Source organism: Eriocheir sinensis, chromosome 4, assembly GCF_024679095.1.
Source record: "Eriocheir sinensis breed Jianghai 21 chromosome 4, ASM2467909v1, whole genome shotgun sequence".
Taxonomy (NCBI): domain Eukaryota; kingdom Metazoa; phylum Arthropoda; class Malacostraca; order Decapoda; family Varunidae; genus Eriocheir; species Eriocheir sinensis.
Genome location: NC_066512.1, coordinates 28628080 through 28655827, shown reverse-complemented (window position 1 = coordinate 28655827; position 27748 = coordinate 28628080). Strand labels below are relative to the sequence as shown.

The 27748-nt window shown below is 41.7% G+C and overlaps 2 protein-coding genes across 2 annotated transcripts; one reads left to right on the top strand and one right to left on the bottom strand.

Moving 5' to 3' along the window:
* Positions 1-182: 182 nt before the first annotated feature.
* On the bottom strand, positions 183-9591 carry LOC126982036 (zinc transporter ZIP9-like). The gene is made up of 8 exons (XM_050833756.1): positions 8891-9591; positions 8115-8238; positions 7381-7524; positions 6964-7038; positions 6451-6536; positions 5372-5506; positions 709-4907; positions 183-542 (listed from the first exon to the last, which is right to left on the bottom strand). Exons 1-7 carry the CDS (start codon positions 8984-8986, stop codon positions 4680-4682), a joined length of 888 nt encoding a protein of 295 aa, XP_050689713.1. The 5' UTR covers positions 8987-9591; the 3' UTR covers positions 183-542; positions 709-4679.
* A 1157-nt stretch (positions 9592-10748) lies between these two features.
* LOC126982026 (protein disulfide-isomerase A5-like) lies at positions 10749-27012 on the top strand. Its single transcript, XM_050833749.1, has 12 exons — positions 10749-10839; positions 11978-12049; positions 13266-13411; positions 14100-14304; positions 15600-15817; positions 16802-16970; positions 17851-17955; positions 19055-19225; positions 20096-20228; positions 21738-21937; positions 24041-24227; positions 24813-27012. Exons 1-12 carry the CDS (start codon positions 10810-10812, stop codon positions 25073-25075), a joined length of 1899 nt encoding a protein of 632 aa, XP_050689706.1. The 5' UTR covers positions 10749-10809; the 3' UTR covers positions 25076-27012.
* The last annotated feature ends 736 nt before the right edge of the window (positions 27013-27748 follow it).

The window sequence follows — 27748 nt, the reverse complement described above, 5'->3', positions numbered from 1 at the left end:
CTGCTACCGGGTTAAGAGGAGCTGGAGCCTTAGTAGCTCCTTCCCTTGAGCTTCAGTCCTTGAATATACTATCCTTACATGCTCTTTTCCTCCTCTTTACTTTCCACTTCTTCCTCAATCACTGCTGATACTAACACAATATTTCTCTTCATCTCAAATACCTTTACATGGTCCTTTACCTCCTACTTCTTTCTTTTCTTCCTTTAACATCACCTACAAATACTAACACAACATTTCCTCTCAGTTAACTTTCCATGGTCCTTCACATCTTACTTCTTTCCTTTCTTTACATCCCACTTCTTCCTCAGTCCCCTTTGACATCACCTACTAATACTAACACAGCAATTTTCTTCAGCTCAGTTAATTTTCCATGGTCTTCCACATCTCCCTTTCTTTACTTCCCACTCCTTCCTCAGTCCCCCTCACATCCCCCACTATAAGTTTTCCACAGTCCCCCACCTCACACTTGTCCTTTCTTTACTTCCCACTCCTTCCACAGTCCCCCTCACATCCCCCACTATTAGTTTTCCACAGTCCCCCATCTCACACTTGTCCTTTCTTTGCTTCTCACTCCTTCCTCAGTCCCCCTCACATCCCCTACTATTAGTTTTCCACAGTCCCCCATCTCACACTTGTCCTTTCTTTGCTTCTCACTCCTTCCTCAGTCCCCCTCACATCCCCCACTATTAGTTTTAAACAGTCCCCCACTTGTCCTTTCTTTACTTCTCACTCTCTCCCCAATCCATTTAATATTTCTCACTAACACATTTCTTCTCTCCACATGACTTAGACCATTACAGTTTCACACAATACTTGGCATAAATCAGCAATGACCTAAAAATTTACTATATGTTGCTTGAATCAATTTTGCAACAAACTATATATACTTAATACTAATAGAAAACAAATTATTTAATGGAATTCTTAGCCTTTTCAATAGTAATTTTCTTAAAATATTCATGACAAAATAATATATTGTCCTCACACACACACACACACACACACACACACACACACACACACACACACACACACACACACACACACACACACACACACAGTACTCCATTCATTTTAAATCTTCTCAAGATGCGTAATATTTTCCAACACATTGACACACAACTTCTGTTCATCTGCACCAGGAACAGCAAGGCGAAAGAGTGCGGGAAATAAGTGAGTTTTCAGTTAAGATAAATTTGCTATTGTTGTTGAACCCCAAAAAGGAATGCCTCTGATTTTTCTCATGAACAGGACATCATCATCGAACCTCAACAGCACTTGCTAAAAACTGAAAATAAAATAAATTCGAAAGTTCAGGTACAAGGAGAATAATGAATCTGCTGAACACTAGGAAATCTGGTAATTATAACAGAACTTGATAATTCTTGTGAGAAAACAACTATCACTGAGGGGCTTATTACCAGTCGAATTCGAGAAGTTTCAGGTCCCTGCAGAGATCGGTTTAGGGGCCATATTACAAGTTTAATCTGAGAAGTTTCGGGTCCCTACAGAGTTATTCATCCTGAACTCTGCAAGGACCCGAAATTTCTTGGATTTGACTTATAATACAGCCCTAAATGAACGAGAAACTGAGTCCAGAAGAAGCTATGATGAAAGATACACACACACACGTGGAAGATAATAATAAGAGCAATACAGTCGTCCTTCAAATAGTACGGTTTCCAATAGCTCGGTTTTGGTTTTATGTGGATTTTCTAAGATTTTTAAGGATTTTTAAATATCCCAATGAGCAGGAAATTTAAAAATCCTAAAATCTTCTATGACAATCTGTATAAAACCGGACAATCTGTATAAAACCGAAACCGAACTATTGGAAACCGTACTATTTGAGGGGCAATTGTACATACATAATACCTCAACAAAGACAAGGTCAGTTAAGACAAGTTATGGAGACAAACAACACTCACGCTCCCTAGATATTTTACTGGCATCCAATCTTGTCTCATCAACACTTGTACGTTGTCTTTAGAGCACAGTCGGGTGAGCCTTGCAGATGCTGGCACTGAAAACTCTACCACACATCACAGACTGCCTACCACAACCCGTCCACCAGACTCTTTAACCATCGTATCAGTATTTACTAAGTTATGTGACTGGTTTGGCTTTTCAGTTCTATTTTCCTATCTTTACTTCCCACTTCTTCCTCAGTCCCTTTAACATCACCTACTAATACTGACACAACATTCCTCTTCTTCTCCATCAATTTTCCACGGTCCTACACCTCTCACTTTTCCTTTCTTTACTTTTTGCGATGGAGTTAGTTGGAAGTGTAGAATTTTCACAAAGTTTAGTCAACATATTTCAAACTCAGTCGTAATAAAAGATGTAAAAAAAAAATTCAACAAAACCAACTAACCTCGCCTTAAAAAAATGGGTCAAAAAAGACATATCAGCCACATTATTGTTACGACGTTTAAAAAATCAGGCGACAGGCAATGTGGTACAGTAACATACGGATCCACAACCCACCAGCAGCCTCAAGCTAGTCCCCAAAGTCAGGTTTTGTGCCACGCTTCACACCAACAGCACAAGACACACCACGCCACACCACCACCACACATCTCCCCACACCTTGGCCCATAACACTAAGCAAACCCTTCCCGACATGCATAACCGTAAAGTATCGTCCAAGTTAATATATGGAAGAACAAATGCTTCACTATGCTGTACGTAACACAGTCACTCAGTGATAGAAATAAATGCAAAAACAAAAAGAAAAAGCTCACAACTGAATTTTACGGAGTGAGGTCTGACACTGTTTAGGCATCGAATTGAAATGGTTTAAATTTTCGAGTTGTCACAAGATTGGTTTCATATCTCTGAGTACGTGTTTTCTAGCCTGGAGTGAATGACTTGTTCAAATATATATATGGTAACCCAAAATAGTCTTCCCAAATATATACTTAAAACTTAATGACCACTGACCACTATCACTACACTGAGGGAGAGAAAGTTTCACCAAAGTAACCATATGCCTATATCACAAAACAACAGCTCAGCAGAAGATATTTGAGGCATCCAGCAGAGAAGGGGCACAAAGGACAGACATTTTTTTCTAGTTTGCACATTCCAGGAAGAACTAGTAACAAGTTGCAAGGGATAAGCAACCTTGCATTTGGTGAACCGAGGGTTGAATTTCCTTTGCGATTTATATCTTGTTCCTCCTGGGATGTGTAGCCTGACCTTACCTTTCCCAGTGCAAACTATGGCTCTGTCCCTTGCACTCTTTCTCCTTCATATGCCTCAATTCTTACTCAGCTGAACCTTGAGAACCAAACAGACACCACTTACCAGGCCGCCTCCACAGCTCAGCACAAGGGCTCGGTCACGGCCTAAACCAAACAATGCCTCAAGTGTGCTGGCGCTCTGGAAAATGCCACAGATACAGATATTCCTGATGACGTGTTTGCTGTTCATTAGAGAAACTCAGGTGGATTGTTCTGAAAAATGCCACTGATACAGAAGGCCAAATTTATAAGCATTTTGGCACTCAAGCTCACATATTGAACAAGGCTTTCATAGGAGTTTGGGTCTTTTCCTTGGGTAGTTTTATGACCCTGGTGGTACCCTGACCCTACTTTTATACCATGAACCTAAAGGGAATGCTCATTAAAATCCAATTGATCTCCTATTTTGGCCTTTGAAAACAGCTGATGTGAGAGGAGGAAGCGTCTGACAGTATCAACCAGACACTTCTTAAAATGTGTTTGCTGTTTGATGGAAGAGCTTAACCCGGTAGCAGCGACGGGCCAAATTTGTGGCTTTACCATGTAGCAGCAATGGGCCAAATTTGTGCCATGATATAAACCCCCCAAAATAGATGATGCATAAACTGATCATAAATGCTTTGATATATATTATGAAATGGTTTGTGTGAGTGATGATTTTTTTTCATTTTCTCGCTTAGAGGGACCATTAAGAAACATGATCCCTGCTGCTACCGGGTTAAGCATGTTGCTTTTCTGGAAAATGCCAATGATACAATTCTTATAAAGAGTTTGTTGTTTAATAGGGGAGGTCAGGTCATGAGTGTGAATGTTCTGAAAAATGACACTGATGCCGATATTTCTTATGCTGTTTAATAAAGAAGGTCGTGTGTGTTGCTGTTCCAGAAAATGTCAATGATATGGATGTTTCTTCTAGAGCCTTTGGTGTTTCATAAGGAAGCTAGAAAACACGACATTCCACCAGAAATTGTTGAATGTCTTTGGTGGTTTGTGGAACGCCTAACAAACTTGAGGAAGTGGTCAGGTTTGGGCCGTTACTTCAGTCACCGCAAAGAAAGAAAAAGTAAAAACAGAAACAGCCCTGGGTCAGATATCAGACTTATTCAGATGCATACCCAATCTCCAACTGAACTGCCATGTGTACGATAACTTCCATACTTGTAATTTTTTAGCTAAACTTACTCAACATTACGTGCGACTTACCACACACTTTCCCATGACCCCGGACCACGTTTTTCTTTCTTTTCCTGACCCCAGACTGCATTTTCTTTCTTTCCCCAACCCCAGACTGTGTTATTCTTTCGTTCCCCGACCACATACTGCAGTTTTCTTTCTTGCTTTCCTATTTTTTGTTTTTTTTGCAGTGAGTGTACAACGCCACTGTTCTGAGCTGTGGCACCGCTGGCCTGGCCTCACAACCATTTTGAGGGCCTAGTGGTGGTGGCCGAAGGTAAGCATGAGCGGCAGCAGGGAGCCACAGATGAGGGCCGTCAGCTGCTTGCGGGAGAAGTGTGAGGGGCCCCCGCCGCCGCTGCCGTCGTGGCTGTGGCTGGTCAGCTCCGGCAGCACATGGACTGTGGACACGTAGAGGAAGGTGCCAGCACTGAAGAGCATGGCCAGGCCGGTGCTGTTTGACGAGGAGAAGGTCTCTGTGCCACTCTGCAAGAAAATGGTCAGGGTAAAGAGTATGATAAAGAGTATGGCCATGCTGGTACTGTTTGACAAGGAGAAAGTTTCTGTGCCACTGTGCAAGATACTGGGACTTGTTATGGTAAAGAGTTTGGTAAAGACTCATGGATCAAGTTTTGCCTATCTCTTGTAAATCTGACCTCACCTAACCTCATCATCCATGAACTTATCTAACCTCTTTTTGAGTGTCTACCATACTGGCACTCACCACATGACTGCCAAGCCTGCCCCCCTCATCCTCCACTCTATTAGTAAACCAAGTCTTGCCTAGGTCTTGTAAATCTGACCCTACCTGACCTCACTATCCATGAACTTATCTAACCTCTTCTTGAATGTATCTATCATATTGGCACTCACAAAATGACTGCCAAGCCTGTCCCACTCATACACCACTCTATTAATGAACCTTTATAAACAAGGTTAATGGCACTCACCTTGACAATTGTGCAATAGGTTAGGAACGCCCCGACCGGCGCGGCGAGGGCAAATATCAACAGGTGGCGACGGATCTTATTTCTGTCGAGACCTTCGTGTAAGAGGAAGGTCACGAGGCCGAAAGCAGCTGGGGCCTGGTGGACAGGGAAAAATTATTAAGGATTATTATTATTATTATTGCTATCAAAGGTTATTATTAAAGATTATTATTGTATCATCAAAGGTACTTATCAAAGGCTTACTAAGGAAAAAATTAACAACTACAGTAGGTTGTTTTTTCCCTGTGACTTGTACTCTTTCAAGAAGGAAATAGGTACTGACACTGATTTGAGATTTCCTTGATATTTTCCTCATATTTTTCAAAGAACCGTCATCAATACAATATCATGATTTATAAAACATTTGTTGTGGCCATATTTTAATACTATTTGTTTCATCTCTGGCTTGTCTCCTACCTTACGAAAATAAAAAATAAACTAAATACGTACTACATAAAAAATACGTAAAAATACTATATAAAAACTGAACATAATCAACAACATATAATATTTTTCAAAGCATTTGCTCCCTGTGACATTTTTTTTCACAGTAATGGAGGCAGATCGAGGGCATAAAAAATAAGAAAGAGGAAATATGAAAAAACACAATGGCACTGCTCCCACAAACAGTGCTCAGTTAAACTGTTTGAAACGTAGGAACACTAAGAACACAGCTCTGTATTCCCCTGCATGTTCTAGTTTGCACTGGGAAAGGAAGGCTACACATTCCAGGAAGAACAAGAAACAAGTTGCAAGGGAAAAGTGACCTTGTGTTTGGTGTACCAAGGGTCACTTTTCCCTTGCAACTTCTATAAAATAAGTTGCAAGTGAAAAGTGACCTTGTGTGTGGTGTACCGAGGGTCACTTTTCCTTTGCAACTTCTATAAAACAAGTTGCAAGTGAAAAGTGACCTTGTGTTTGGTGTACTGAGGGTCACTTTTCCCTTGCAGCTTATATCCTGTTTTTCCCGGGACATGCAGCCAGAAGGGACGGGGCTCCTGCACACACTAAAGGAGGAGAAGGTGAAGGACTTGTCTGACCTTGTGGAGCATTATAGCAAAGAAGACGATCATCTCCACGTCGGTGTGTGAGGATGCCGCCGCCGCGCCCAGAGCGATGCCGTCCGCTGTGGGTAAACAAGAGGAACACTTTCAGAATATATATGAATAGTGAAGGTTTCAATAACTCTCCCTCACAGACCGGACATGAATGCATAAAGAGTCTTCATTGAATGTATTAAGAAATGGTTTGGAGGCAGATATAGTGAGACAAAAACTGCTCATAATTAAAACAGTGAATTAAAGCAGATACAGAAAGTGGAAGGCTGCTTTCATCCATAATTAGAAGAACAGATTAGACAAAAAGATACAAAAATAGTGGTACAAAACTATCCATAATCACAAGAATCGAACGCACAAACGGACTATTTGAAATGGTTTGACTATAATCACAGACCTTATTAAAGAGTGCAGACTGGACATAAGCCAATACAAAACTCTAATGAACCCCTCAAAGTGTAAGGCCTGCCAGCCACAAGAGGTAAACACACCCACCTGCGGCATGGACCACCAGGCCGAGGGTGGCCGTGAAGGAGCGTGGACCACGGCCGTTGCCATTCTCAGGGTCAGCTAAAAAAAATTAAGGAAATTACACACTTCCAGACATTGGGTAATCATAGTCTGCAATTGTAATTAACTACCATATAACTGATTACAGATTTTTTTTGTAATCATAACTGTGTATAATTGATATAATACTTTGAGTACTATACTAGTCCCCACACACTACACTTCTGCCTAAATCACAAGCCAAATGAGAACATGAGAAGTAGGCAAATGTAGTGGAGAGGAGGGGAAAACAGTAAAAAGTAGTAGAAGGAAAAGAAAAAGTAGTGAGAAAAATCACCAAAAGTAGAAAAATTGACATAGGCAGTTGATTTCTGAAGGTGACACTAAGCTGTGGACGGCTACCTGGCTTTCTGTGTCCTCCTGCGAACTGGTCGATGATGAGCATGAGGAGGAAGCCCAGCACGAGGGGCGGACCCACCAAATTGTGTGGCTCAGTGTGGCTCTCTGATGCTGCGGCCTCATGGTGGTGAGTCTCACTCGTTGCAACTGTTGAGAAGAAGAAGAATCAATTTTTCATCCCGTGACACACATTTTGGAAGAGCTGCCTATGTCATTCAAGGTTTGAGTGATCTAAAATCTGCCATAACATTTCTGCCTAAATCACAGGCCTAATGAGAATATGGGAAGCAGGTAAATGTAGTGGAAAGAAAACAAAAAAGTAGTGAAAAGAAAAGAAGTAAGAACTAGAAGGAAAATAAATGGAAAGGTTATTGAAGGTTGCTGTAGGGAAGGTTACTGACTGCCTTTACTAACAGGACTAATTTTACTAATGAAGGAACTAGAATAATCAACATGCAATCCCTGGACAAAAATGAATCTGCTCAGACTTTGTGGTGTCGCAGTCATGACTCACACTCAATGTAACTGTAGGGGAGGTTATCAACTGCCTAAACTAACAGGATTATTTTATTATTCAAAGAGATGAAACAGGTGGAGAGGGAGGACTGCAGACACTATATTAACATTCAATACATGGACAAAATGACTCTGTCCCTTTCGCCCCTTCTACTTCAGATGCCTCATTTGCTGTGAGAGTACAGCTCAAAAGTACAGGCCCTGAGTATGCATACACTTACGTCCAGGACTCTTGTTGTGATCGTGTAAGCTGAAGAGTGTGTTAACACCTTCTGGAATGATAACTGTGAGGGCCGTTCCTACCAAGAGCCCCGCTCCCAGCACTGTCACCACCTCCATGCGGTCCTGCAATGACGGGGTTTGTTAGTGCTGTGATTTAGTGACTTGTTGAATCTGAAAGAAACCCTTGGTCATGTAAATATTTGTTAAAAGTTGATAGGAACAAGTTACCACTCACTCAGGGAGTCCCCTGGTCACAGCGCTACCAAATCTAGCCTTGGAAGTAAAGACAGCTGTCAGAGTAGCTGCCGTAGCGAGTGGAAGTGAGGAAGAAAGTGACATGGTGTCCTTGATTGCCGACAACTTCAGAAAGTAACACTGTCACTTGTTATGGAATTTATACAATTCACTGCCATTAGGTATTCTAAAAAAGAACATATACATAGCACTAGATGGCCATACTTAATGTATACAGAATACTTAATACACAATTTCAAGTAGTAAATAGCTGACACATGAATGATTAATTTTAGAGTGATGCTGCAGAGCTATAGAGAAGCTCGTGTGCCACCCTTGGAAATGGACTTCATATTTGAGTCTGACTATTTGCTGCACTGTATTCAGAGAAATAAAATACAACACAATGTAAGTATTAACATCATACAAGATGGCTACAATTAAATGAATATTATCAGTATATTTCCCCTCCCTGGCTTGGATGAAACTTTCTTATATATCTGATAATGAGTACACGCTGTCATCCTGGCAGCAGACGTACCTCGGACATGGTCATGACGAGGGGGATGGACCCGGCGATGTAGCAGCCCAGCAGCATGGCCAGGGACAGCACGGTCAGCACCAGCAGCGGCTCCATGGCGCCTCTCCCTTATGGCTCGGCTTGCAGGGGAGGTCAGGAATCCATGCAGCGGGGGGACGGCGGGGCACAGGGGGGCGGGGTCAGCCTGGCGGGTCACGACTCCGGGGTCACAGGACGTCAGGTGATGGGTGCTCGGCTGCCTTCTCCCACTACGGTAGGTAAGAAAGTAAACAGCACCGAGCGGAAAAAGTACGGTATTCCTTGATTCCTTTTGCTGTCCTTTCTAATCCAGGTCCCTTAACGGTTACTCTCTCCTCCCCTACAGGCACGGCGAGTGAGGTCACGGCTGAGGGTCACAGGACGTCAGATCAGCTGGTGGGTGCCCGGCTAGCTTCTTCCACAGCACCGGCCTCAAAAACAACGCTATTCCTTGATTTCTTTCGTTGCCCTTCCTAATACAAGTCCCCTAACAGTTGCTTTGTCCTCCCCCACAAGTACAGAGAGTGAGGTCACGGTTGAGAGGTCACAGGGCGTGCCAGCTGGCGGAGGTCACGGTTTGTTTACATAATACGGAGGAGGAGCAGCGGGAAGATCGGGCCGAGATAGCTATCATCTTTTCCTCTTTTTAGAGTAACAAGAGCATTCCAATGGTATAGACAAACAAAATAAAGAAAAATATAATCGCCTGTTTGTGTTCCTTAGGGTTAAACAGCTGGGAAAATAGGTTAGGAGGAGGTTTACAGGAGGTTAGGAAGAATGGCCGAGATATGGTTATTATCTTTTCCATCTTTTTTTTTTTTTTTTGAGTAACAAGAGCATTCAAAGAGTATAAACAAACAAAATAAAGTAAAATTATCACCTGTTTATGTTCCTTAGGGTCAAACAGCTGGGAAAATAGGTTAGGAGGAGGTTTACAGGAGGTTTGGAAGAGTGGCCGAAATGGTTATATTCTTTTCCTTTTTTTTTAGTAACAAGAGCATTCCAAAGGTATACACAAACAAAATAAACCAAAATAATGACCTTTTTGTGTTCTTTAGTATTAAGCATCTGGAAAAATAGGCTAGGAAAAGGTTAAGAGGAGGTTAGGAGGAGGGGCCGAAATACCACTAAAAAAAAAAAAAAGTTTTCATTGACCATTATTTTCCCTCATCCTCCACTGTTTTAAAATCATGAAATATCTTACATATGCACACGACTTCTATGATTGCTAACACATTAATGATAGGCCATCCAACTCTGCTGATGGAAAATGAAAAATATCTCAATGCATCAGCACATAGAATATCCCTTTTTTAACCCAAACAAAGTATATACAATAATTTCTACATATTTTCTGAGGCCATAAAACACACTAAGTAAATCCTGTAACTCAAATCATGTAGATAATTTTGTTGTCAGTTTCTGGTTGGACGCGAACATGAAAAAGTAAAAATATATGAATACACTCTTTTTAATCCCACCAAAGTCAATACAATATTTTCCACGTATTTTATGAGGTCAAAAAGACACAATTAGCAAAGAAAATAACCCGAAACATCCCTCATTGTTATCAGTCTGTGATTGTCAAAAAAATATATCAATGCATCAACCTACACTCTTTTCAACCCAACCAAAGTCCATATAATAATTTCTACGTATTTTCTGAGGCCAAAAACACACTAAGTAAACCCTATAACCCAAAAAACATCCATTATTGTTGTTAGTCAAAGGTTGTCGATGCATTACCGTATACCCTTTTCAATCCAACCAAAGCCTATACAATAATTTCAAAGCATTTTCTGAGGCCAAAAGAACACGGTTAGCAAATCCCTTAACCCCAAATTTCCCTTGTTGTTGTCAGTCAGTGGTTGGACGTGGCCAGCGGGTGTCGAACGTGGGTCATGCCTCGCTCTGTCATCTTATTAGCTCTGGTGGGTCTAATAGCCCTTCCCCGCCGACCTCCATCACTCAACACTTAATTATCTAACCCATTTTAATTTCAGGGCGTCTAAATATGCTGGCCAGACTGCTGAGGACCGCCAGAGAGGATTAAACCACCATCTGTCCCTACCCGGCCTGGCGCTGTCACGGATACTAACGCCTTATTTAAGGGTTTATTATGTTATTTATTTTATTATCTGTTTATTTATGTGTTAATAGGACGTCTAAATGCACCAGATAGGATGAATTCACCACCTGTCCCCTATCCACATGTTACCACCCGGTCTGTTGCTGTCACTAATACTAACGCCTTATTTATGGGTTTATTCATGTTATTTATTTCATTTTGGGCTTATTTATGTGTTAATAGGACGTTTAAATGTGCTGACCAGACTGCTGAGGACCGCCAGAGAGGATAAATTCACTATCAATCCCGCTCCTTATCGCAATACCCGGTCTGCCACAGTCACTAATACAAACGCCTTATTTATGGGTTTATTATGCGTTTATTTAGCAGCAGGATGTCTAAATGTGCTGACTAGGTTACTGAGGTTCGCCAAGGAGGGTGTAAACAAGTATCTGTCATGTTCTTATTCCCGTCAAGATGAAATAATAACCGGTCGCATTTTCGTGGATGTATGTTGATGTGTTGGGGATTAGTGCTTATGGGAGTGTGTATCGTCGCTGTCCCTCGGCGTTGGCTTAGCTAGAGAGAGGCGAAGCTCAGCCCTCAGCACTGTACCTCACGCCCACTATCATGCTTTCTCTCTCCCACTCATTCTCTTGCCCCCACTCTCTCTTTCTCTCTCTCTGTGTGTCTATTCATCTCTTATCTCTCTAAATGTTAATATTTCATTCTTACTTGCAGTGGGGATGAGTTGTTGTTCTTCCTATTCTCATTTTTATTATCATTACTAGTAGTAGTAGTAGTGATAGTAGTAATAGTAGTAGTAGTAGTAGTAGTATTTGCACAGTTAATATATGATCCTTGTTTTCAGTTGTGTGGGACCATGGTGTTGAGTTCATCTTTTTACATTATTATTATTATTATTATTATTATTATTATTGTTATTATTAGCAGTAGTAGTAGTAGTATTTGCACTGTTAACATTTGGTCCTTGTTTTCAGTTGTGTGGGGCAGTGGTGGTGAGTTTAGCAGCCAAGTCCCAGAGCTTCGTGGAGAGCATATCAGACCCCAAGGTAACTTAATTCTCTAACCCATTGAAGTCATTGTTGTAATTTTTATCATAGTCACTCAGCATTATCACATTATTCACTGTCTTATCATTCATTCTCGGCATTATCGTCATTCACCATCATCATCATCTTATTCATTGTCATCATCTTTTCAGTCGCCTTTTTCTATTTCTCCTGCATCGTATCATCTTCCTCTTGTTCTTTTTGTTCTTCTTTTTCTTCAGCCTCCTCATCTTTCTCTTTTTCTTCTTTATCTTCTTTCTTTCTTCTTCTTCTTTATCTTCCTTTGCTTCATCTTCATCTTTTCTTCTCCTTCCTCATCTTATTATTCATGTTATTATATACTAGTATTGTTATTTTTATTATTACAATTACTACTATCATCATCATCTTGCCATCAATCACTATCACAATTTATATTTACATCTCTTCCTTCTTCTGTTTGCCACCATTTTCTATTCCAGTATTATATAAACTCCAAAAACTTTAGGTTGGCATCTATCTGCTTCTTCATTAACACAACTGATCTCATTTCTTTAATAAAACTTTCTGCACACAATCACATTCATCACATGTTTTAAGACTTTCATGTCCTTTTTGTACCATCAGAGAGAGAGAGGCCACACCCTTTGGTTCATACCCTTTGGTTCTCATTCTTTGGTTCACAAATTCACGGTTGCCATTTCTGTGCCCTTTCATCTACTTTTTCTTAGACGTCCATATTTTCTCTTATGAGGGTTGGACGGGCTGAGTCTCTCCCACTCTTGATGATTGTATACTCTCTCCGCCCTGATATTCGTCCTTCTCATGTCTTTCTCCACACACCATCTTCAGGTCTTCCAGCTAGTCTCCTCCCTTCTAGCTCTACCTCCTCAGTTCTTCTGATTATATGACCTACCTCCCTCCTCTTTATGTGCCCATTCCATCTCACCCTCTGCTTCCTCAGCACACTCAACACTTCCTCCATGCCACACATTTTTGTCACCTTGTTTGATACCCTTTCTTGTGCCCTCTCATGTGCCTTTGTATCATCAGAGAGATACCATTTAGTTCACACCCTTTCATTCACATCCTCTGGTTTACAAATTTTCAGCCACCCTTTGTATGCCCTTTCATGTGCTTTTGTACCATCAGAGAGACACCCTTATAGGTCACACCCTTCATTTACTTTCGTACCATCGCCCTTTAGTTCATACATTTACGGGCACCTCTTATACAGGACTGGAAGAAGCTGCTCAGGACACGCACTAACATCCTGGTGCTGTACACGCGAGGGAAGATCAAGCAGGAGATCAACACAGTCTTCACGGAGGTTTCTCGGGAGCTACGCGGGACGGCCACTCTGGTCCACGTCGACTGCTCAGGGTGACTATTGCTTATTTACTCACAGATGGGGTACTACTTTGTTTCTCTTGTTGACATTAATAAGTTTAAAGGAAGGTTAGTACTCTCGTTTTGGCCTCTTGTTCTGTTTTCTTTTGTTGGTATTTTGGTATTATTTTTGTGTCCCCCTTATTTTAGTTTTTCTCATTATTTTACTCAGTGCTTACAGATGAGGTTGTTCCTGTTGACATTGAAAAGTCTAAAGGAAAAGTCAACACCCACTTCTTAACTCATTATAAGGATTGTTTTTTAACTTATTAGATTGTATTTTGTGTCCCTCTTTATTGATCATCTCCTTATTTCACTCAAGTGCTCAGGGTGACTCATGTCTGTTTACTTACTGATAAGATTAGTTGTTGCCAGTGATAAGTTTAATTAGTGCAAAAAGTGCTGACTCATTAGGCATTATATTTATCTCCCATCCTCCCTCTGTTTTATTCTTCTCCATAGTTTACTTCCCTGCTCTGGGTGACTCTTATTTATTTATACCTCCATATTAGGTTAGGCTGCAAAATTCAGCACCCACCTGTAATCTGTAATCTTATATAAAAAAAGAATGTAATCTGTAATCTTATATAAAAAAAATGTTGCCCATATAATAAGAAAAAGATGCATTAGTAAAGGCAATATTACTCTCTTTATTGACTGTTTTATTCCTATGTCCATCCAGGGAAGGCAAAAAGCTATGCAAGAAGAACAAGGTGGAGCCGGCGTCCTACGTTCTCAAGCACTACAAGGACGGGGACTTCCACAAGGACTATGACCGGCGGGAGACCATCCAGTCCATGTCCACCTTCCTGCGGGACCCTTCCGGGGACATTCCCTGGGACGAGGATGAGCAGGGCGTGGACGTGGTGCACATAAATGATGTTAATGTGAGTGGGTGCAGCAAGGGTGGTGGGAGGGCAGTTGAAACCTCTATTATTCTCTTTTTTTCTTCATTTATTTTTTTCATTTATATCTTTTTACTTTTTTCCCTTTTCTTTTTGTTTTGCTTCTTTTCCTTTCTTCTTTCTGTTTTTCTTTTGTTTGATGGGGATAGGTAGGTAGGGAGGGAGGGAGGGAAAGCAGAATGTGAGGGAGAGGAGGGAAGAAGCAACTGCAGGAAGGGAGGGAGGAAGGGAGGGAAGGAGGCATGAAGGGAGGAAGAGAGGCAGGGAAGGAGGGAAAGCAGTGTGAGGGAGAGGAGGGAAGAAGCAACTGCAGGGAGGAAGGGAGGGAAAGAAGGAGGTAGGAAGGGAGGAAGAGAGGCAGGGAAGGAGGGAAAGCAGAGGGCACGGGAGAGGAGGGAAGAAACTTTTCATCGTTTTCTTTTTTCTTTCTTTTTTTCTTTCTTTTCTCTACTTTTTATTATATATTTTTTTCTTTTTTTCTTTCCTTTATTATTATTATTTTTCTTTCTTTTTTTCTCATTTTTTTATTATTTCCTTTTTTTCTTTTTCTTTCATATTCTGTTTTCTTTCTTGGATTCTTGGATGTGTGTGAGCTGTACCAGTCATTCCCGAACAAGGAGTATCTTTCGGGCCCTCTCGAAACTATTGAAGAAGGAAAAGTCAGAAAAAATACATATACTAACAGGCAACAACTACAGTCATCCTTCAAATAGTACAGTTTCCAATAGCTCGGTTTTATTTTTATGTGGATTTTCTAAGAAGGTTTTTAAGGATTTTTAAATACCCCAATGAGCAGGAAATTTAAAAATCCTAAAAGATCTGTGACAATCTGTTTAAAACCAAAACCGAACTATTGGAAACCGTACTATTTGAGGGATGACAGTATTCATAACAACAATTGCAGAGTATAGACTATCTCAGGAACAGAATGTGTGTGTGTGTGTGTGTGTGTGTGTGTGTGTGTGTGTACTGTAGCAATTATTCCCTGACAAGAACTCACTTTTAGGCCCTCACAAAACTACTAAAGAAGGAAAAGCAAAAAACAAAGCAACTACTCAACTCATAACAACTGACCCACATCCTTTTTTTTTTTCTTCTTCTGTTCGGAGCAGCGTCTAGCAAGCCTTTTTTTTTTTTTTTTTTTTTGTGTGTGTGTGTGTGTGTGTGTGTGTGTGTGTGTGTGTGTGTGTCCTTGAGTTGCCTCCCTTGCTGTAAAAAAAAAGAAAAAAATGTGGGTTATCTCGTGTGTGGATTGTAACATTCATTCTTTCTTCCAGGCCCTCACAAAATTACTGAAGAAGGAGAGGTCGTTTATGATGATGTTCTACGCCCCGTGGTGTGGGTTCTGCAAGCGCCTCAAGCCGGACTACTCCATGGCCGCCACGGAGCTCAAGGACACGCACACGCTGGTGGCCATGGACGTCAACAAACCAGAGAACTCGGCCGCCAGGATAAAGTATAACATCACCGGCTTCCCCACACTCATGTATTTTGAGTAAGTTTAGCAGTGTCTCTGTTTTGATGGATCTTGAACTGCACAAACCTTTACTTAGCAATCATCATTATCATTTGTTTTAGAGTACCATATTTGACAGCTTATAAGACGCATGGGCTTATAAGACGCACCCCCAATTTTGGCAGGCATTTGAAAAAAAATATAATAAACGGGTTTGAAACACGAGTGTCCGGTGAAGATTTTTCACCCAACATTCTTCGCCCTCCCCAGCATCAGGTCATTATTAAAGTTTCACATGTATTCAGATCCTTATCAAATCCCATTACTTTACATTTAAAACCCTTAATATTTGCTGGGACCTGCCAGAATTGATCCTTATAGACTCAAGGGTATTGCTTTGAGATGTAAACAAACATGGCGGAGACAGTGACATTCAGAGGGGTAACGGGTATTAAGTTTGTGCATCATATTTCTTTAATTATTATTCTACATCATAAGTCTAGTTGTCGTAATATTTAAGAATGTTAAAAGATGAGCGCAAAATGGAGAAGCAGGCACTTGTAAATATCGAATATCAACCTAACTTCTCAATATCTCATCAATATTATCCATATATTGTTTGTGTTTATCAATCAAACAAAGTTAAACAGTTGCCAAATCCTCCTCAACACACTGCCTCCCAGTCTTCCTTGGCCTGCTTGGTGTTGGGCATCCTGGCACCTCCACCCCCCAACAGCTCTCCCTGATGCCTCACCTTCCCCTCTTCACTGCTCTCCCAATGCCTCACCATCCTCCCTCTTCTTTGCATGTCCAAACCAACTTACTCTCCTCACTCTCAGCACTGCACTCAGCTCCTTCAAGCCACATCTTTTAGCCACTTCCTCACTGGACACCCCATCTCTCCATGTGACCCCAGCCTCATATATATGCTTCTTCAGTACTCATCCATCACCTCCAGACTCACTCATGTAAAAAAAAAAGCAGGAAAGTTAACACAGATGCCCTTCCTCTTCCTTACCTCAGAGATGGAGCACCCAAGTACACCTACGAGGGGGAGAACAACAAGGCCGGCATCGTGTCCTTCATGAAGAATCCCGGTAAGGCCCCTGAGAAGCCCAAGGAGGAGGTGTGGGCAGACACTCCCAGCGACGTCACTCACCTCACGGACGCCACCTTCCATGAGTTCGTCAAGGTATCGTACAAAGCCTAATGCTGTTAATGGATTTGTTTGAGGGAGGAAAGGGAGAGGATGGGGAAGGATAAGGAAAAATGAGGAAGAAAGGAAGGCTCGGAAAAGAAGATACAGGAAAAAGTGGGAATGTTGGTGGGTCAGGGGAGGAGAGAGGAGAAGGAGAGGATGGGGAAGAATAGGGAAGGATGAGGAAAGGGAGACCCAGGAAAGAGTGGGGGATGAGAGAGGATTGGGAGGAAAAGGGAAGGTTCAGAAAGGGAGGTACAGAAAAGAGTGGGGTTTAGTTGAGGGTCAGGGATGAGAGGGGAGCAGGGGAGGATATAAGAACAGAGAATGAAGAAGAAAGGAAAGCTCAGGAAGGGATATATAGGACAGTCTCCTTTTTGCAGCAGTAGTTAGCAGACTTTTTTGTTTTCTGATATTTTTTTCCTTTAAGCTGCTTCTGTTGCTGTAGAAAAAAGATCTTTGAATACTTGGCCTGAATATTTAGGCTGCCAGCAACAAGGACAACACACATACCTAAGCATTCTTCTTCATTTATAGTTCATCTTCTCACATTCTTAGGGTTGGACTTGTGATGATCCTCCTCCTTCTTGCTGGGTCCAGTGCTAATCCTTCCTCTATTTCTAACACTTCCAAGTCTTGTGTCACTGTTCCTCTCCATGTTCTCCCTGGTCTTCCAAATGGTCCCCTTCCAAATACTTCCATTTCCTCCACCATCCTCAGCACTCTGCCCTCTGTGTCTACTCTCATATGTCCCAACCACTGCAACCTTCTCTTGTCTCACTCTCTCCTGTATCTCTTTCAAACATACCTCAGCATTGTATGTATCCTTCAAAATGAGCAGAGATGATAATAGCCTTACCCTTTGCCTTGTCAGGGGGAGTCGTCTGTGCTGGTGATGTTCTACGCTCCCTGGTGTGGTCACTGTAAGCGCATGAAGCCTGAATACACATCTGCTGCCACCATACTCAAGGAGAAGGGGGTGAGTGCCTACTTCTCTGTTGTCAATGTTTATGTACTTGGAGCTGTATTCTGAGATAGTTTCGGCTCTCACAACAGATATTTCCAAAGCCCACAGTGAAGTTTAGTCTGGTTCTCATGAGTGTTTTTCCACGTTTATGGTGTAGAAGCCTTGTCAAACTATCACTAGGCTCATAAAACTACCCACCATGGAAATACTAACACCCACACAACAACCTTTATGAACGCCTTGCCAAATGGGTGAGTGCCTACTAAAGTGTCGTCAATGTTTATGTTCTTGGAGCCGTATTCTCAGTTTTGTCTCTCACATCATACTTCAAAAGCCCACAATTAGGTTCTCACGAGTCTTTCACATCCATGGTGCAGAAGCCTTGTCAAACTATCACTAGGTTCATAAAACTACCCACCATGGAAATACTAAAACAACCACCTCTATGAAGGCCCTACCAAATGTGGGTGTGTAGTCCCCATAACATTTGAAAAAGTGGCCCTGTTTATCTCATCTACAGTCATCTGGCTTAGAACACTGTACATTTGTTAGCCTTAATAATCACTCTTCCCTTTGACAAACCATAAATACACATGTAGCAGGCGATTCCACCTCTCTTTATGTCAACAGGTTATGTGTAAACTTTCAGCAGTCAATACCACCAAGGAGGAAATATTTAGTGGCTTAACTGATAGATCTTTCCCTTAACTTCTTATTTATTGTTCATTTATTTACTACACTCTTGTAAGTCATAGTAATCTCATTTTCCCTTCAACAAACCGTAAATACACTTGTAGCAGTCAATTCCACCGCCAAGGAGGAATATTTAGTGGCTTTCTGGATAGCGTTTTCCCTTGTCCTCTTCCCTTCACTCTTTCCTCGGACAAACTATGGGTAAACTTGTAGCTGTCAATACCACCATTAGGGAGGAACAGATTATGAATAAACTCACAGCAGCCCATGTCACCAATGAGACCAAATTAGGAAGTTATTTATTTACTTGTACAGTCCCCAACATCCGTGGGTGTGTCTGTTACCTAACCCTGCGAATGCTGAGGCTTGACTGTAGTATTTGTCTTGTAATTCTTAGTAATCTCTTTCCCTTCATCAGATCATGGGTAAACTCGCAGCCGTCGACACCACCAAGGAGACCAAGCTGGGCACCGAGTTCAGCATCAAGGGCTACCCCACCATCAAGTACTTCAGGGACGGGGAGTTTGCCTTCGATGTGTCCTCGGCACGGGAGAAGGACAAGATCGTGGAGTTTATGACAGATCCCAAGGTGTGAAGGACGACAAAATAGAATGAACTAAAAGCGCTTTATATTACATGACTGAGGAGAGCTTCTGTTTATAATTTTTTTTACTATGTCCTCCTGTCTTTAAGATGGGAGGGGATCTCTAGTCCTTAAGATATAGTATAGTATAGAAATATAGTAGACCAAACCATCTCAATGCACCATTCTTCACCCACTCCACCACTCCACACTCCACTCTCTTATATAACTCATTTCCACTGCACGTATTCTCGATTGCTGTGCTTCATTCCATGTCCACGTCTTTGATTCATATGAAGAGTTGGTAGGATAATACTAATCCTTATTCCCCTCTTTACCTCCATGCTCACACTTCTTCCTTTCATATAACTCTCCAGTGCACCTACTAACTGTCTGCCCTTCACTGCCCTTTCCCTCACCTCACCTTCCACACTACCATGCTTACATAAAACTGTCCCTAAATATTTAAACTCAATCACCTCCTCCATTCCCTCCTCCCCTAACCTTGTCCTACACTTTGTTGTACCCTCTGCTCTAGCTGTACGGCTTTGCAAAATCAATGACCTGCTCTCTCACCCTTTCAAATACCATAACCTTACTTTTCCAGCATTCACTCTCAGCTTTCTCCTCTTACACACCCTGTCAAACTCATCCACTGTCCTCTGCAGCATCCCCTCATTTTTTCTTGACAACCTAACCTATCTTATTTATATACACACTCTTGACAACCTAACCCATTTACTACATACATACTCTTGACAACCTAACCTTCCCTATTTACATACACATGCTTAACAGCCTAACCTACCCTATATACACTCTTGACAACCTAACCTATTTATATACATTCTCTTGACAACCTTTCGACCCCCACAGGAGCCCCCACCCCCACCGCCCCCAGAGAAGCCATGGTCTGAAGTGGAGTCCTCTGTGGTCCACCTCACCGACGAGAACTACAAGTCATTCCTGAAGAAGAAGAAGCACGTGCTGGTCATGTTCTATGCGCCATGTAGGGTCATGATTTATACCTGTGTTTGGAACCTATGGGGAAGCAAAGGAATTCAGGGATAGTGCAAATTTTTAGTAGTATCTTAACCCGGTAGCAGCGGGGATCATGTTTCTTAATGGTCCCTCCAAGCGAGAAAAATGAGAAAAAAACACCCCTCACACAAACCATTTCATAATATATATCAAAGCATTTGTGATCAGATTATGTATCATCTATTTTGGGGGGTTTATATATCATGGCACAAATTTGGCCTGTCGTTGCTACACGGTAAAGCCACAAATTTGGCCCGGCGCTGCTACTGGGTTAAGGGGAAACAAATTTAAAGGGAAGCAAAGAAATTCAGGTATACCAGTTGCTGCATTTCATAAGTAGTATCTTCAGGGGAAAGTTTCAAATGAAGTATCTTAGGGAAAACAAAGAAATTCAGGGGTATACTAATTTCATATGTAGTAAGTATCTTTAGGAGCAACTGTAATTCAAGGATATACTAATCTTAGGTTTTAAATGCAGTATCTTCAGGGGAAAGAAAGGAATTTAGAGGTATACTCAAGTTAAGTTTCAAATGCAGTATCTTCAGGGGAAACAAAGGAATTTAGGGGTATACTCATTCTTAAGTTTCAAAGGTAGTATCGTAAGGGAAAAAGACTGAGGAGTTAGCATGTTGTGATCTTGTAATATGTTCTGATCTTGTAATATGTTCTATCAGTCATTCATTTCATCTGATCATATTGACCCTATTTCCTGTAACCAGCTGATAGAAAATGAGCCACATCTATGCCACATGTAATACCCTGATGATTCATGCTTTCCCTGGATATGATGTGGCCATGGCAAGAAAGCCTAGCCCAAATTTATTAGTAACTTATAATATTGCCCTCTGATAGATGTTTAGTAGCAATATCAGTATCTCAATATTTCTGAAGCCCTGTCCCCTCATGAGAACATGCCTCGGAGTCCAATTTTACTTGTTATGGCTTTCCCTCTCACACATTTAACCCCTTGACTGTGGATTTCCTACAAGAAGACATCACCAAGCTACAGGAATGAAACTAAAAGTGGCTGCAACAATTCAATGAAGAAAAATATAAACTCATGCACCTTGGGAGGGGATATCCAGCATACCAATACAACATGGGAAACACTCCACTATCCACCACAGAGGCAGAGAAAGACCTGGGACTATATGTTACCAGGCGACCAATGAAAGCCAAATCCATGCCAATTGCAGCGGACGGGTTAATCCCTTGTCTGCCAACTTTCTCCAATACTCACGACTCTATTGATCCATTTCCCGGGCATCCTCCCCCTGACACCATTACTCGCAGTCTTGCTCCCCTACACTTTTCACAAGTCATCCTCACTCATTCTTATATGTCTGAACCATCTTATGAGTACCATACTTCACCCATTCAGTCACTCCACCACCCATACCATAACTCATACACATCCTCATTATTTTCTCTTCCATCTTGACACTTGTACTGATGATTCTTTGCTTTCTTCACCCAGGGTGTGGCCACTGTAAGAAAGCCAAACCTGAGTTCATGGGTGCGGCCGACAGGTTCTCCGATGACCCCAAGGTTGAGTTTGCCGCCGTGGACTGCACTGCTTTCCAGGCCCTTTGTAGCACTAATGACGTCAGCGGCTACCCAACATTCAAGTACTTCAATTACTACAAAAACACTAAGCCTTATAACGGCGGACGGACAGTGAGTAATGTTTTTGTTCCCTCGAGTAATTGATGTTGTGGCACTTTTGATTCAGACCAGACACGGCCAGGCTCATTCCTTCATAAAATATGCATCAATGCTTATCTTTTCTTTTCTAGATCATAATTTATTTTGTTTGTTTTATATTCACAAACATCTGAGTGTCTCGTTAAAGAATGCAACCTGGTTTTGTAACTCCCATATTTTCATCTCGTTCCCTCTACAGCCGGTCATTGAAGCTGTATTGAAGGGTCACTTTTTCCTCTGTTCTATCCTTGTATTCTCCTGTGTAACTACTGGGCTCACTCACCATGCACAAATATGCCTTAATTATTGATCTTGAGCTTAGTGACTCTACACTCAGAATTACAATCTACAGTAGGTGCTGTAGTTGCTAAGCCTTATCTTTCCTGTCCTATCAAAATAAGGCAGGACTTGCGTGCAGTTCCTGCAATGCTTCATTTCTCCACCTGTCAACAATACACAATCCTCCAGACAACTCTTTCCTCTCCTTAACCCCTTCACTATGTCAGCGTCCGACAGGCGTCCGACGGCATCAACGTATGGAAAGGGTTAGTCCTCTTCTAAACCTCTTAATCCTCTTCCATTTCCTCTTAATCCTCTTCTAAACCTCTTAAGAGAAAATGGAAGAGGATTAAGAGGAATTTAGAGGAGGATTAATCCTCCTCCATTTCCTCTTGACCCCTTCCATTCCATACTGTGACGCCGACGTCTGCGGCACAGATGGAAAGGGTTAAATCCTTCTTGCTGAACCAGTTTGGTTGAGGCTAAGCATTCTATTTTATCTTTACTTCTAACTACTCAGATGCTAATTTATAAGTCCTTGTCTAGTTTTGTGTGCAGTACTTTTTTATGTGTGGAGGGAGCTTCATGCACTTATCAAAGGCTCCACCTCACCAACTCTTCTCACTAATTGTCTTCAGCCACTTCATTGTCATTCCCTTACTATATTTTAACACTGTCTTTATGCTGACTGCTCTCTTGAACTTGCTAACTGCATGCCTCCCCCCCTCCCACAGCCCTACTGCACACGACTTTCTGCTCAAACTCATCCATGTGCTGTCCACCTTACTAATGCAAGAGCTAACCAGTATCTTCCACTCCTTCATCCCTTTCACTGGTAAGCTCTGGAACAACTGACATACCACTGTTATTCCATCTTACATCATCATCAAATCATTTCAGAGGTGTACAAAGACACCTCTGGATTGGCCATTGTAGCCTCATAAACCCTCTCTTCCTTCTCTGCCTGAAAGCATCATGTTATGAGCTTTCTCTTCTTCACCTGCTATGAGGAGCAGGATCCATATTCTCCCTCAGGGTGTACTGCTGCAAGGGTTTGCCTGGCAGCCGTTACATCCAGTGTGCTGCCTCAGTCACTTTATGAACACATACAGTAAAGCAGCTGACAGTCAGTCAAAGCCCCCTGCACTCTTTGATTAGACCATGGGCATGTCTCACGATTGTCTCAAGTTGTTTGGTATACAGTAATATTTTTCATGCTGGAAAATGTTTACAAGAACCAACCCCTTGCAGGACTGACTTCCACAAGATATTGCCCATTCTTATTCACTCCATCAACATCCCACTTCCCAAATGCCTACCTTTCCTTACACAAATTATTCTATAATTTCTCTTCTGCCACTCTTCATTCATTCCAATCACATTTACACATACAATCCTAAGGAGCCCCTCCCTTCTTCCCATCCCTTGAAGAATTTGTCTAGCATCGACGGGGTCATTGGCAGCTACTTGACAGTACTTATTCCCAGAGAGCCATAGAGCATTGGATTGCCAAAAAACTATGAACACCACCAACAAACTCCATACAGTGACAATGTATTATGAAAACAAAACAGAACAATCAAACCTTAAGCAATCTATTTGGCAGCCCTTGAGGTGCAATTAGTTCCCTTTAAGCCAATGCTTAGCTTGCCATAGTGCCATAAGAAGCTCTGCCACATTGGTTACAACTCTGCCACCCGCTGATGTATAAAGTGACAGATGCTATGAGATAAAATGCACGCGTACTCGTGTAAACAAAATACAAATTTGATCTCAAGTCATTTCATTACTCCTCAGGAAATAGACTTCGTTAAATTCATGGAGGACCCAGAGAACCCGCTGAGTGGGTCTCCTCCTCCGCCGCCATCACCACAGGAGGAGTGGGCGGCGGTGCAGGGCGGGGAGCTGATCCACCACCTGACGGAGGCCACCTTCGACACCTTCATCAGCAACAAGGAGGCGCTGGTCATGTTCTACGCGCCCTGTGAGTCATAAAGCCGTCTCATTGCCTTCAGTTTGGTGGTGGTGCTCTTGGCGCGGCAGCTTTTTGATTGGTTAGGGAAGGGGATTTCCATTGAAAAGACGGATTCATCAAGCTACTTACAAGACCTGTTGTTGGTAAGGTAGTCTTCTGATAACTCCATCCACTATGAATGCTCTTGATCTTTAGGTGGCTCCGATGCCCCTTGACACAATGAATGTTCGTAGTGGACAGATTTACCAGAAGACTTTCCAATGACGGGTCTTGTAAGTGGCTTGATGAATCTGGCCTGTGGTTCATAGTGTGTGAAGGGCAAGAATACCTGCTCCCAGCTGATGGTACTCAGCATTTTCTTGTCTTATCTGTTAGTGATTTTGAACCACAGCAATTTTTCTATTTCATACAGTACAGTTACTCGTAAACTGTATTATTAGCTTGTGATGCAACACTATCAGTTAAGCTTTGATTTCATCTTGTAAACTTTATCAGTCAATCTTGTAATTTTCTTCTTGTAAGCCTTTATATTAACCCCTGATATTGTAACTATAATACGAGTCACACTAACTGCGCCCCTTGTTATGACTTCAGGGTGTGGCCACTGTAAGGCCATGAAGGGTGACTTTGGCCAGGCCGCTGTGGAGCTGGCGGCTGAGGGCAAGACAGGGGTGCTGGCCACAGTGGACGCCACGGTGGAGCGCAGTCTGGCAACCCGCTTCCAGATCCACGGTTTCCCCACCCTCAAGTTCTTCAGGCACGGCCACCTGGTCACTGAGTACAACCGGAGCCGCAAGTCCGCCGACATCGTGGGCTTCATGAGAAATCCACCAATAAACGGGAAGGATGAGCTATAGGTGGCGGCTCGCGGCTCCAGTGATGTGAAAGCTGAGCCAGTTGTTGTCTAGCTTTTATAGAGGAGTGGCAGTGGCGTAAGGAGGGAGGGAGGGAAGGAGGAAGCCATCTCTGGGCTCAGGCGTCTTGGCCACTCGTATAATTTTTTAAAGATCACTGAGATGATTATCGTAAACTATTGATTATAAACTCTTTGAGACTAGGTTTACTGAGATAGTGAATCATCAGTATTGTGCTCGGTAAATCTCAATGCCACTGACTGCAAAATTCGTTGTCTTACTTTTATAACTTGACGTTTATTTGTACGGATGTTTTGGGGAGCCCCGCTGTGGCAGCGTTGCATTGCAGTCCTTGTTGAAGCCAGTGGTCGTCGTTCCAGAACAAGCTTAGTACAAAGTAAGAAACAATTATTAATAAGATGTGATTATGTCTTTAATACAGTTTACTACTACAGGTGTAATTCATGGTGTAATTTCCGTTTAGGGTCGGCAGACATTCCATTTATGTACAGCATAGCAGAGTTAGTAGAACAAGATGCACAACAACAGGTCCACTGCAACCTTCTCCATGTCTAGAAACCTTATTGGCATCCACGTTTTCATTACATGACAAGCACTACTAGCTAGTGAAGGAAGGGAATACAGTATTAGGGATTGGCTAGGGTCTTACTGTCCTCCATGTAAATGCAGGCGTTGGAGGCGACTACCTACACCTTCACCTACACCCTCTGTATATTTTCTCCGTGCATGACATGTATTGGCTGGAGATCAAGATAGTCATGGAAATCTTTGTCAAAATGTTTGCTGCTGCACAAAAAGGTGCAAAAGCGTACAATTCCTTGGTGCGAGTTGTTGTTTGTCTATACGTATAAAGTTTATATGTTTGGGAGCAAAACCGCTGCATCTGTGTATTTTCATCTCCAGCAGCAGCACAAACACAGCTTTAACAATGCTACCAAGTGTGTGTGCGTGTACAATTACTTGCTAATTCTTAAGGTGCAGTTGTTAATATTAATTGTTCATTTTTTTTAGTTTTTAACAGACGATGTCTCTGATATTACTTAACACATGCTGGTGAGCCGGGGTTTGGAGTGCTTCAGGTGTTACTCTAGTTAATGCTGTAGATGCCATAAACCTAACTATTGAATAAGTAGAGCCGTGATATGTATAAGGTCAACATCTGCAGCACAAATCTTTCAACATGAATTTTACAATAACAGCTTCCATTAAGACTAGGTTGTGGCTTTAATTTGCTACCCGAGGGCGACATGATACTACTCTAGTGGCATTGGTCTTGTTGAGACTCTCATGGCAAGGATACAAAGTCTTCATCAGAGCTGTAGAATAGGGGAGGGTGGGCACCTTCATCACAGGCGCCATATTACTGAAAGAGCCGAGGAAAATGCCATGCAGAATTCAAAATAATGCTGGTACTTCAGTGTTTATCTTGTGCTCTGGGTAGGGTCAGAATCTTGAAGTTCACAGAGCACAAAAAAATACTATTATAGCATCAATTTGAATTTCACACTGCTCTTTAGGTAACAGTGTGATGCCTGTGATGAAGCTGGCCACACACTTCTATTTTATGGCTCTGATCTCTCTAAGGGACCTGCCTACCTACCCTCCCGTTTTGTAGAGGTTACCGTAAAAGAATATATTGGAACATTCGTACGAAAGAGTGTAGGTAGGCGTTGGAATGTGTGGAACTACCCATTAGTTACTATGAATGTTTTTATCGGTCATTACTTTGCGTAGTTAGAGAGAAAATGTTGAGAAAATGTGGCAAAACTGTTTCAAAAGTAGAGTTATGTATGTTCAGTTTGTACGTATATGCCATTCCAGTTAGTATTCAAATCAAGAACAAAAGGTATACTTATAAATATATTGAGCCAAGGCTTAAAAATAATCTGTTGTCCAAATAAAAAAAATTGTCGATACTCTGCCACGATTTCATTTTTACACCTTGATTCAACATTCCAGAGTACATTTTTTTTTGCTATGTTTGAAATACTTGAGTTCATTCCACAGTTTGTCAAAATGATTCTCACCATTTGTCTACAGCCTTGTTCTTTTACCCGAAAGTTGGAAAGTGATCTCTACTGCCAGTGTGAATGGTTACTGAGGCATTAATTTATTGGTATTCATCAACCAATCATAGTGTTGAAAAAATGTTAAATGCAGAAGCAAGAATCTGTTGAGACTCCTAATGTACCTAAAAAAAAAAATACTGCAAGGTGGACACTCGGCCATTGATTTATAGGTATTAATCTATCAAATGTACCACAGAATTCATGAGAAAATATTTGAGACATACAACACAGCCCCCAAAACACAACAGCCTGTCATTACTACCACACGGTGAGCCACTACACGTATCTGAGTCAGTCACTGGAACAGACATGATAACTGAAATGATGCACAAGGAATGGTTGGTGAATGCATCCTATAACATTACTTATTTTATGGTTTGATGTTTTCTGCAATTTTGAACGAATCCTGAAATTATCTTGACATTGAAAGAATTATTTGTTTCAGAAGTGTTCTCTTAATGTTAATGAATAAACTTGATTAAAATTTATTTAAACACTTTTGAGAGAGAGAGAGAGAATGATGGATATGATTATGAGAGGAAGACCGAAAGTTGGAAAGTTTCATTTAGTTGGCGCATCATCTGTG

Bases quoted from the DNA above. Each gene is read 5' to 3' on its own strand.
- LOC126982036 (XM_050833756.1), bottom strand. From the start codon at position 8,986: ATGGAGCCGCTGCTGGTGCTGACCGTGCTGTCCCTGGCCATGCTGCTG. The intron at 6,537-6,963 runs GTGGGTGTGTTT...GTTTACCCACAG, and splicing joins CCTGGTGGTCCATGCCGCAG to CGGACGGCATCGCTCTGGGC. The intron at 5,507-6,450 runs GTCAGACAAGTC...CCTGTCCACCAG, and splicing joins TTGCTATAATGCTCCACAAG to GCCCCAGCTGCTTTCGGCCT.
- LOC126982026 (XM_050833749.1), top strand. From the start codon at position 10,810: ATGCCTCGCTCTGTCATCTTATTAGCTCTG. The intron at 14,305-15,599 runs GTGAGTGGGTGC...TCTTTCTTCCAG, and splicing joins TGCACATAAATGATGTTAAT to GCCCTCACAAAATTACTGAA. The intron at 17,956-19,054 runs GTGAGTGCCTAC...TCCCTTCATCAG, and splicing joins CCATACTCAAGGAGAAGGGG to ATCATGGGTAAACTCGCAGC.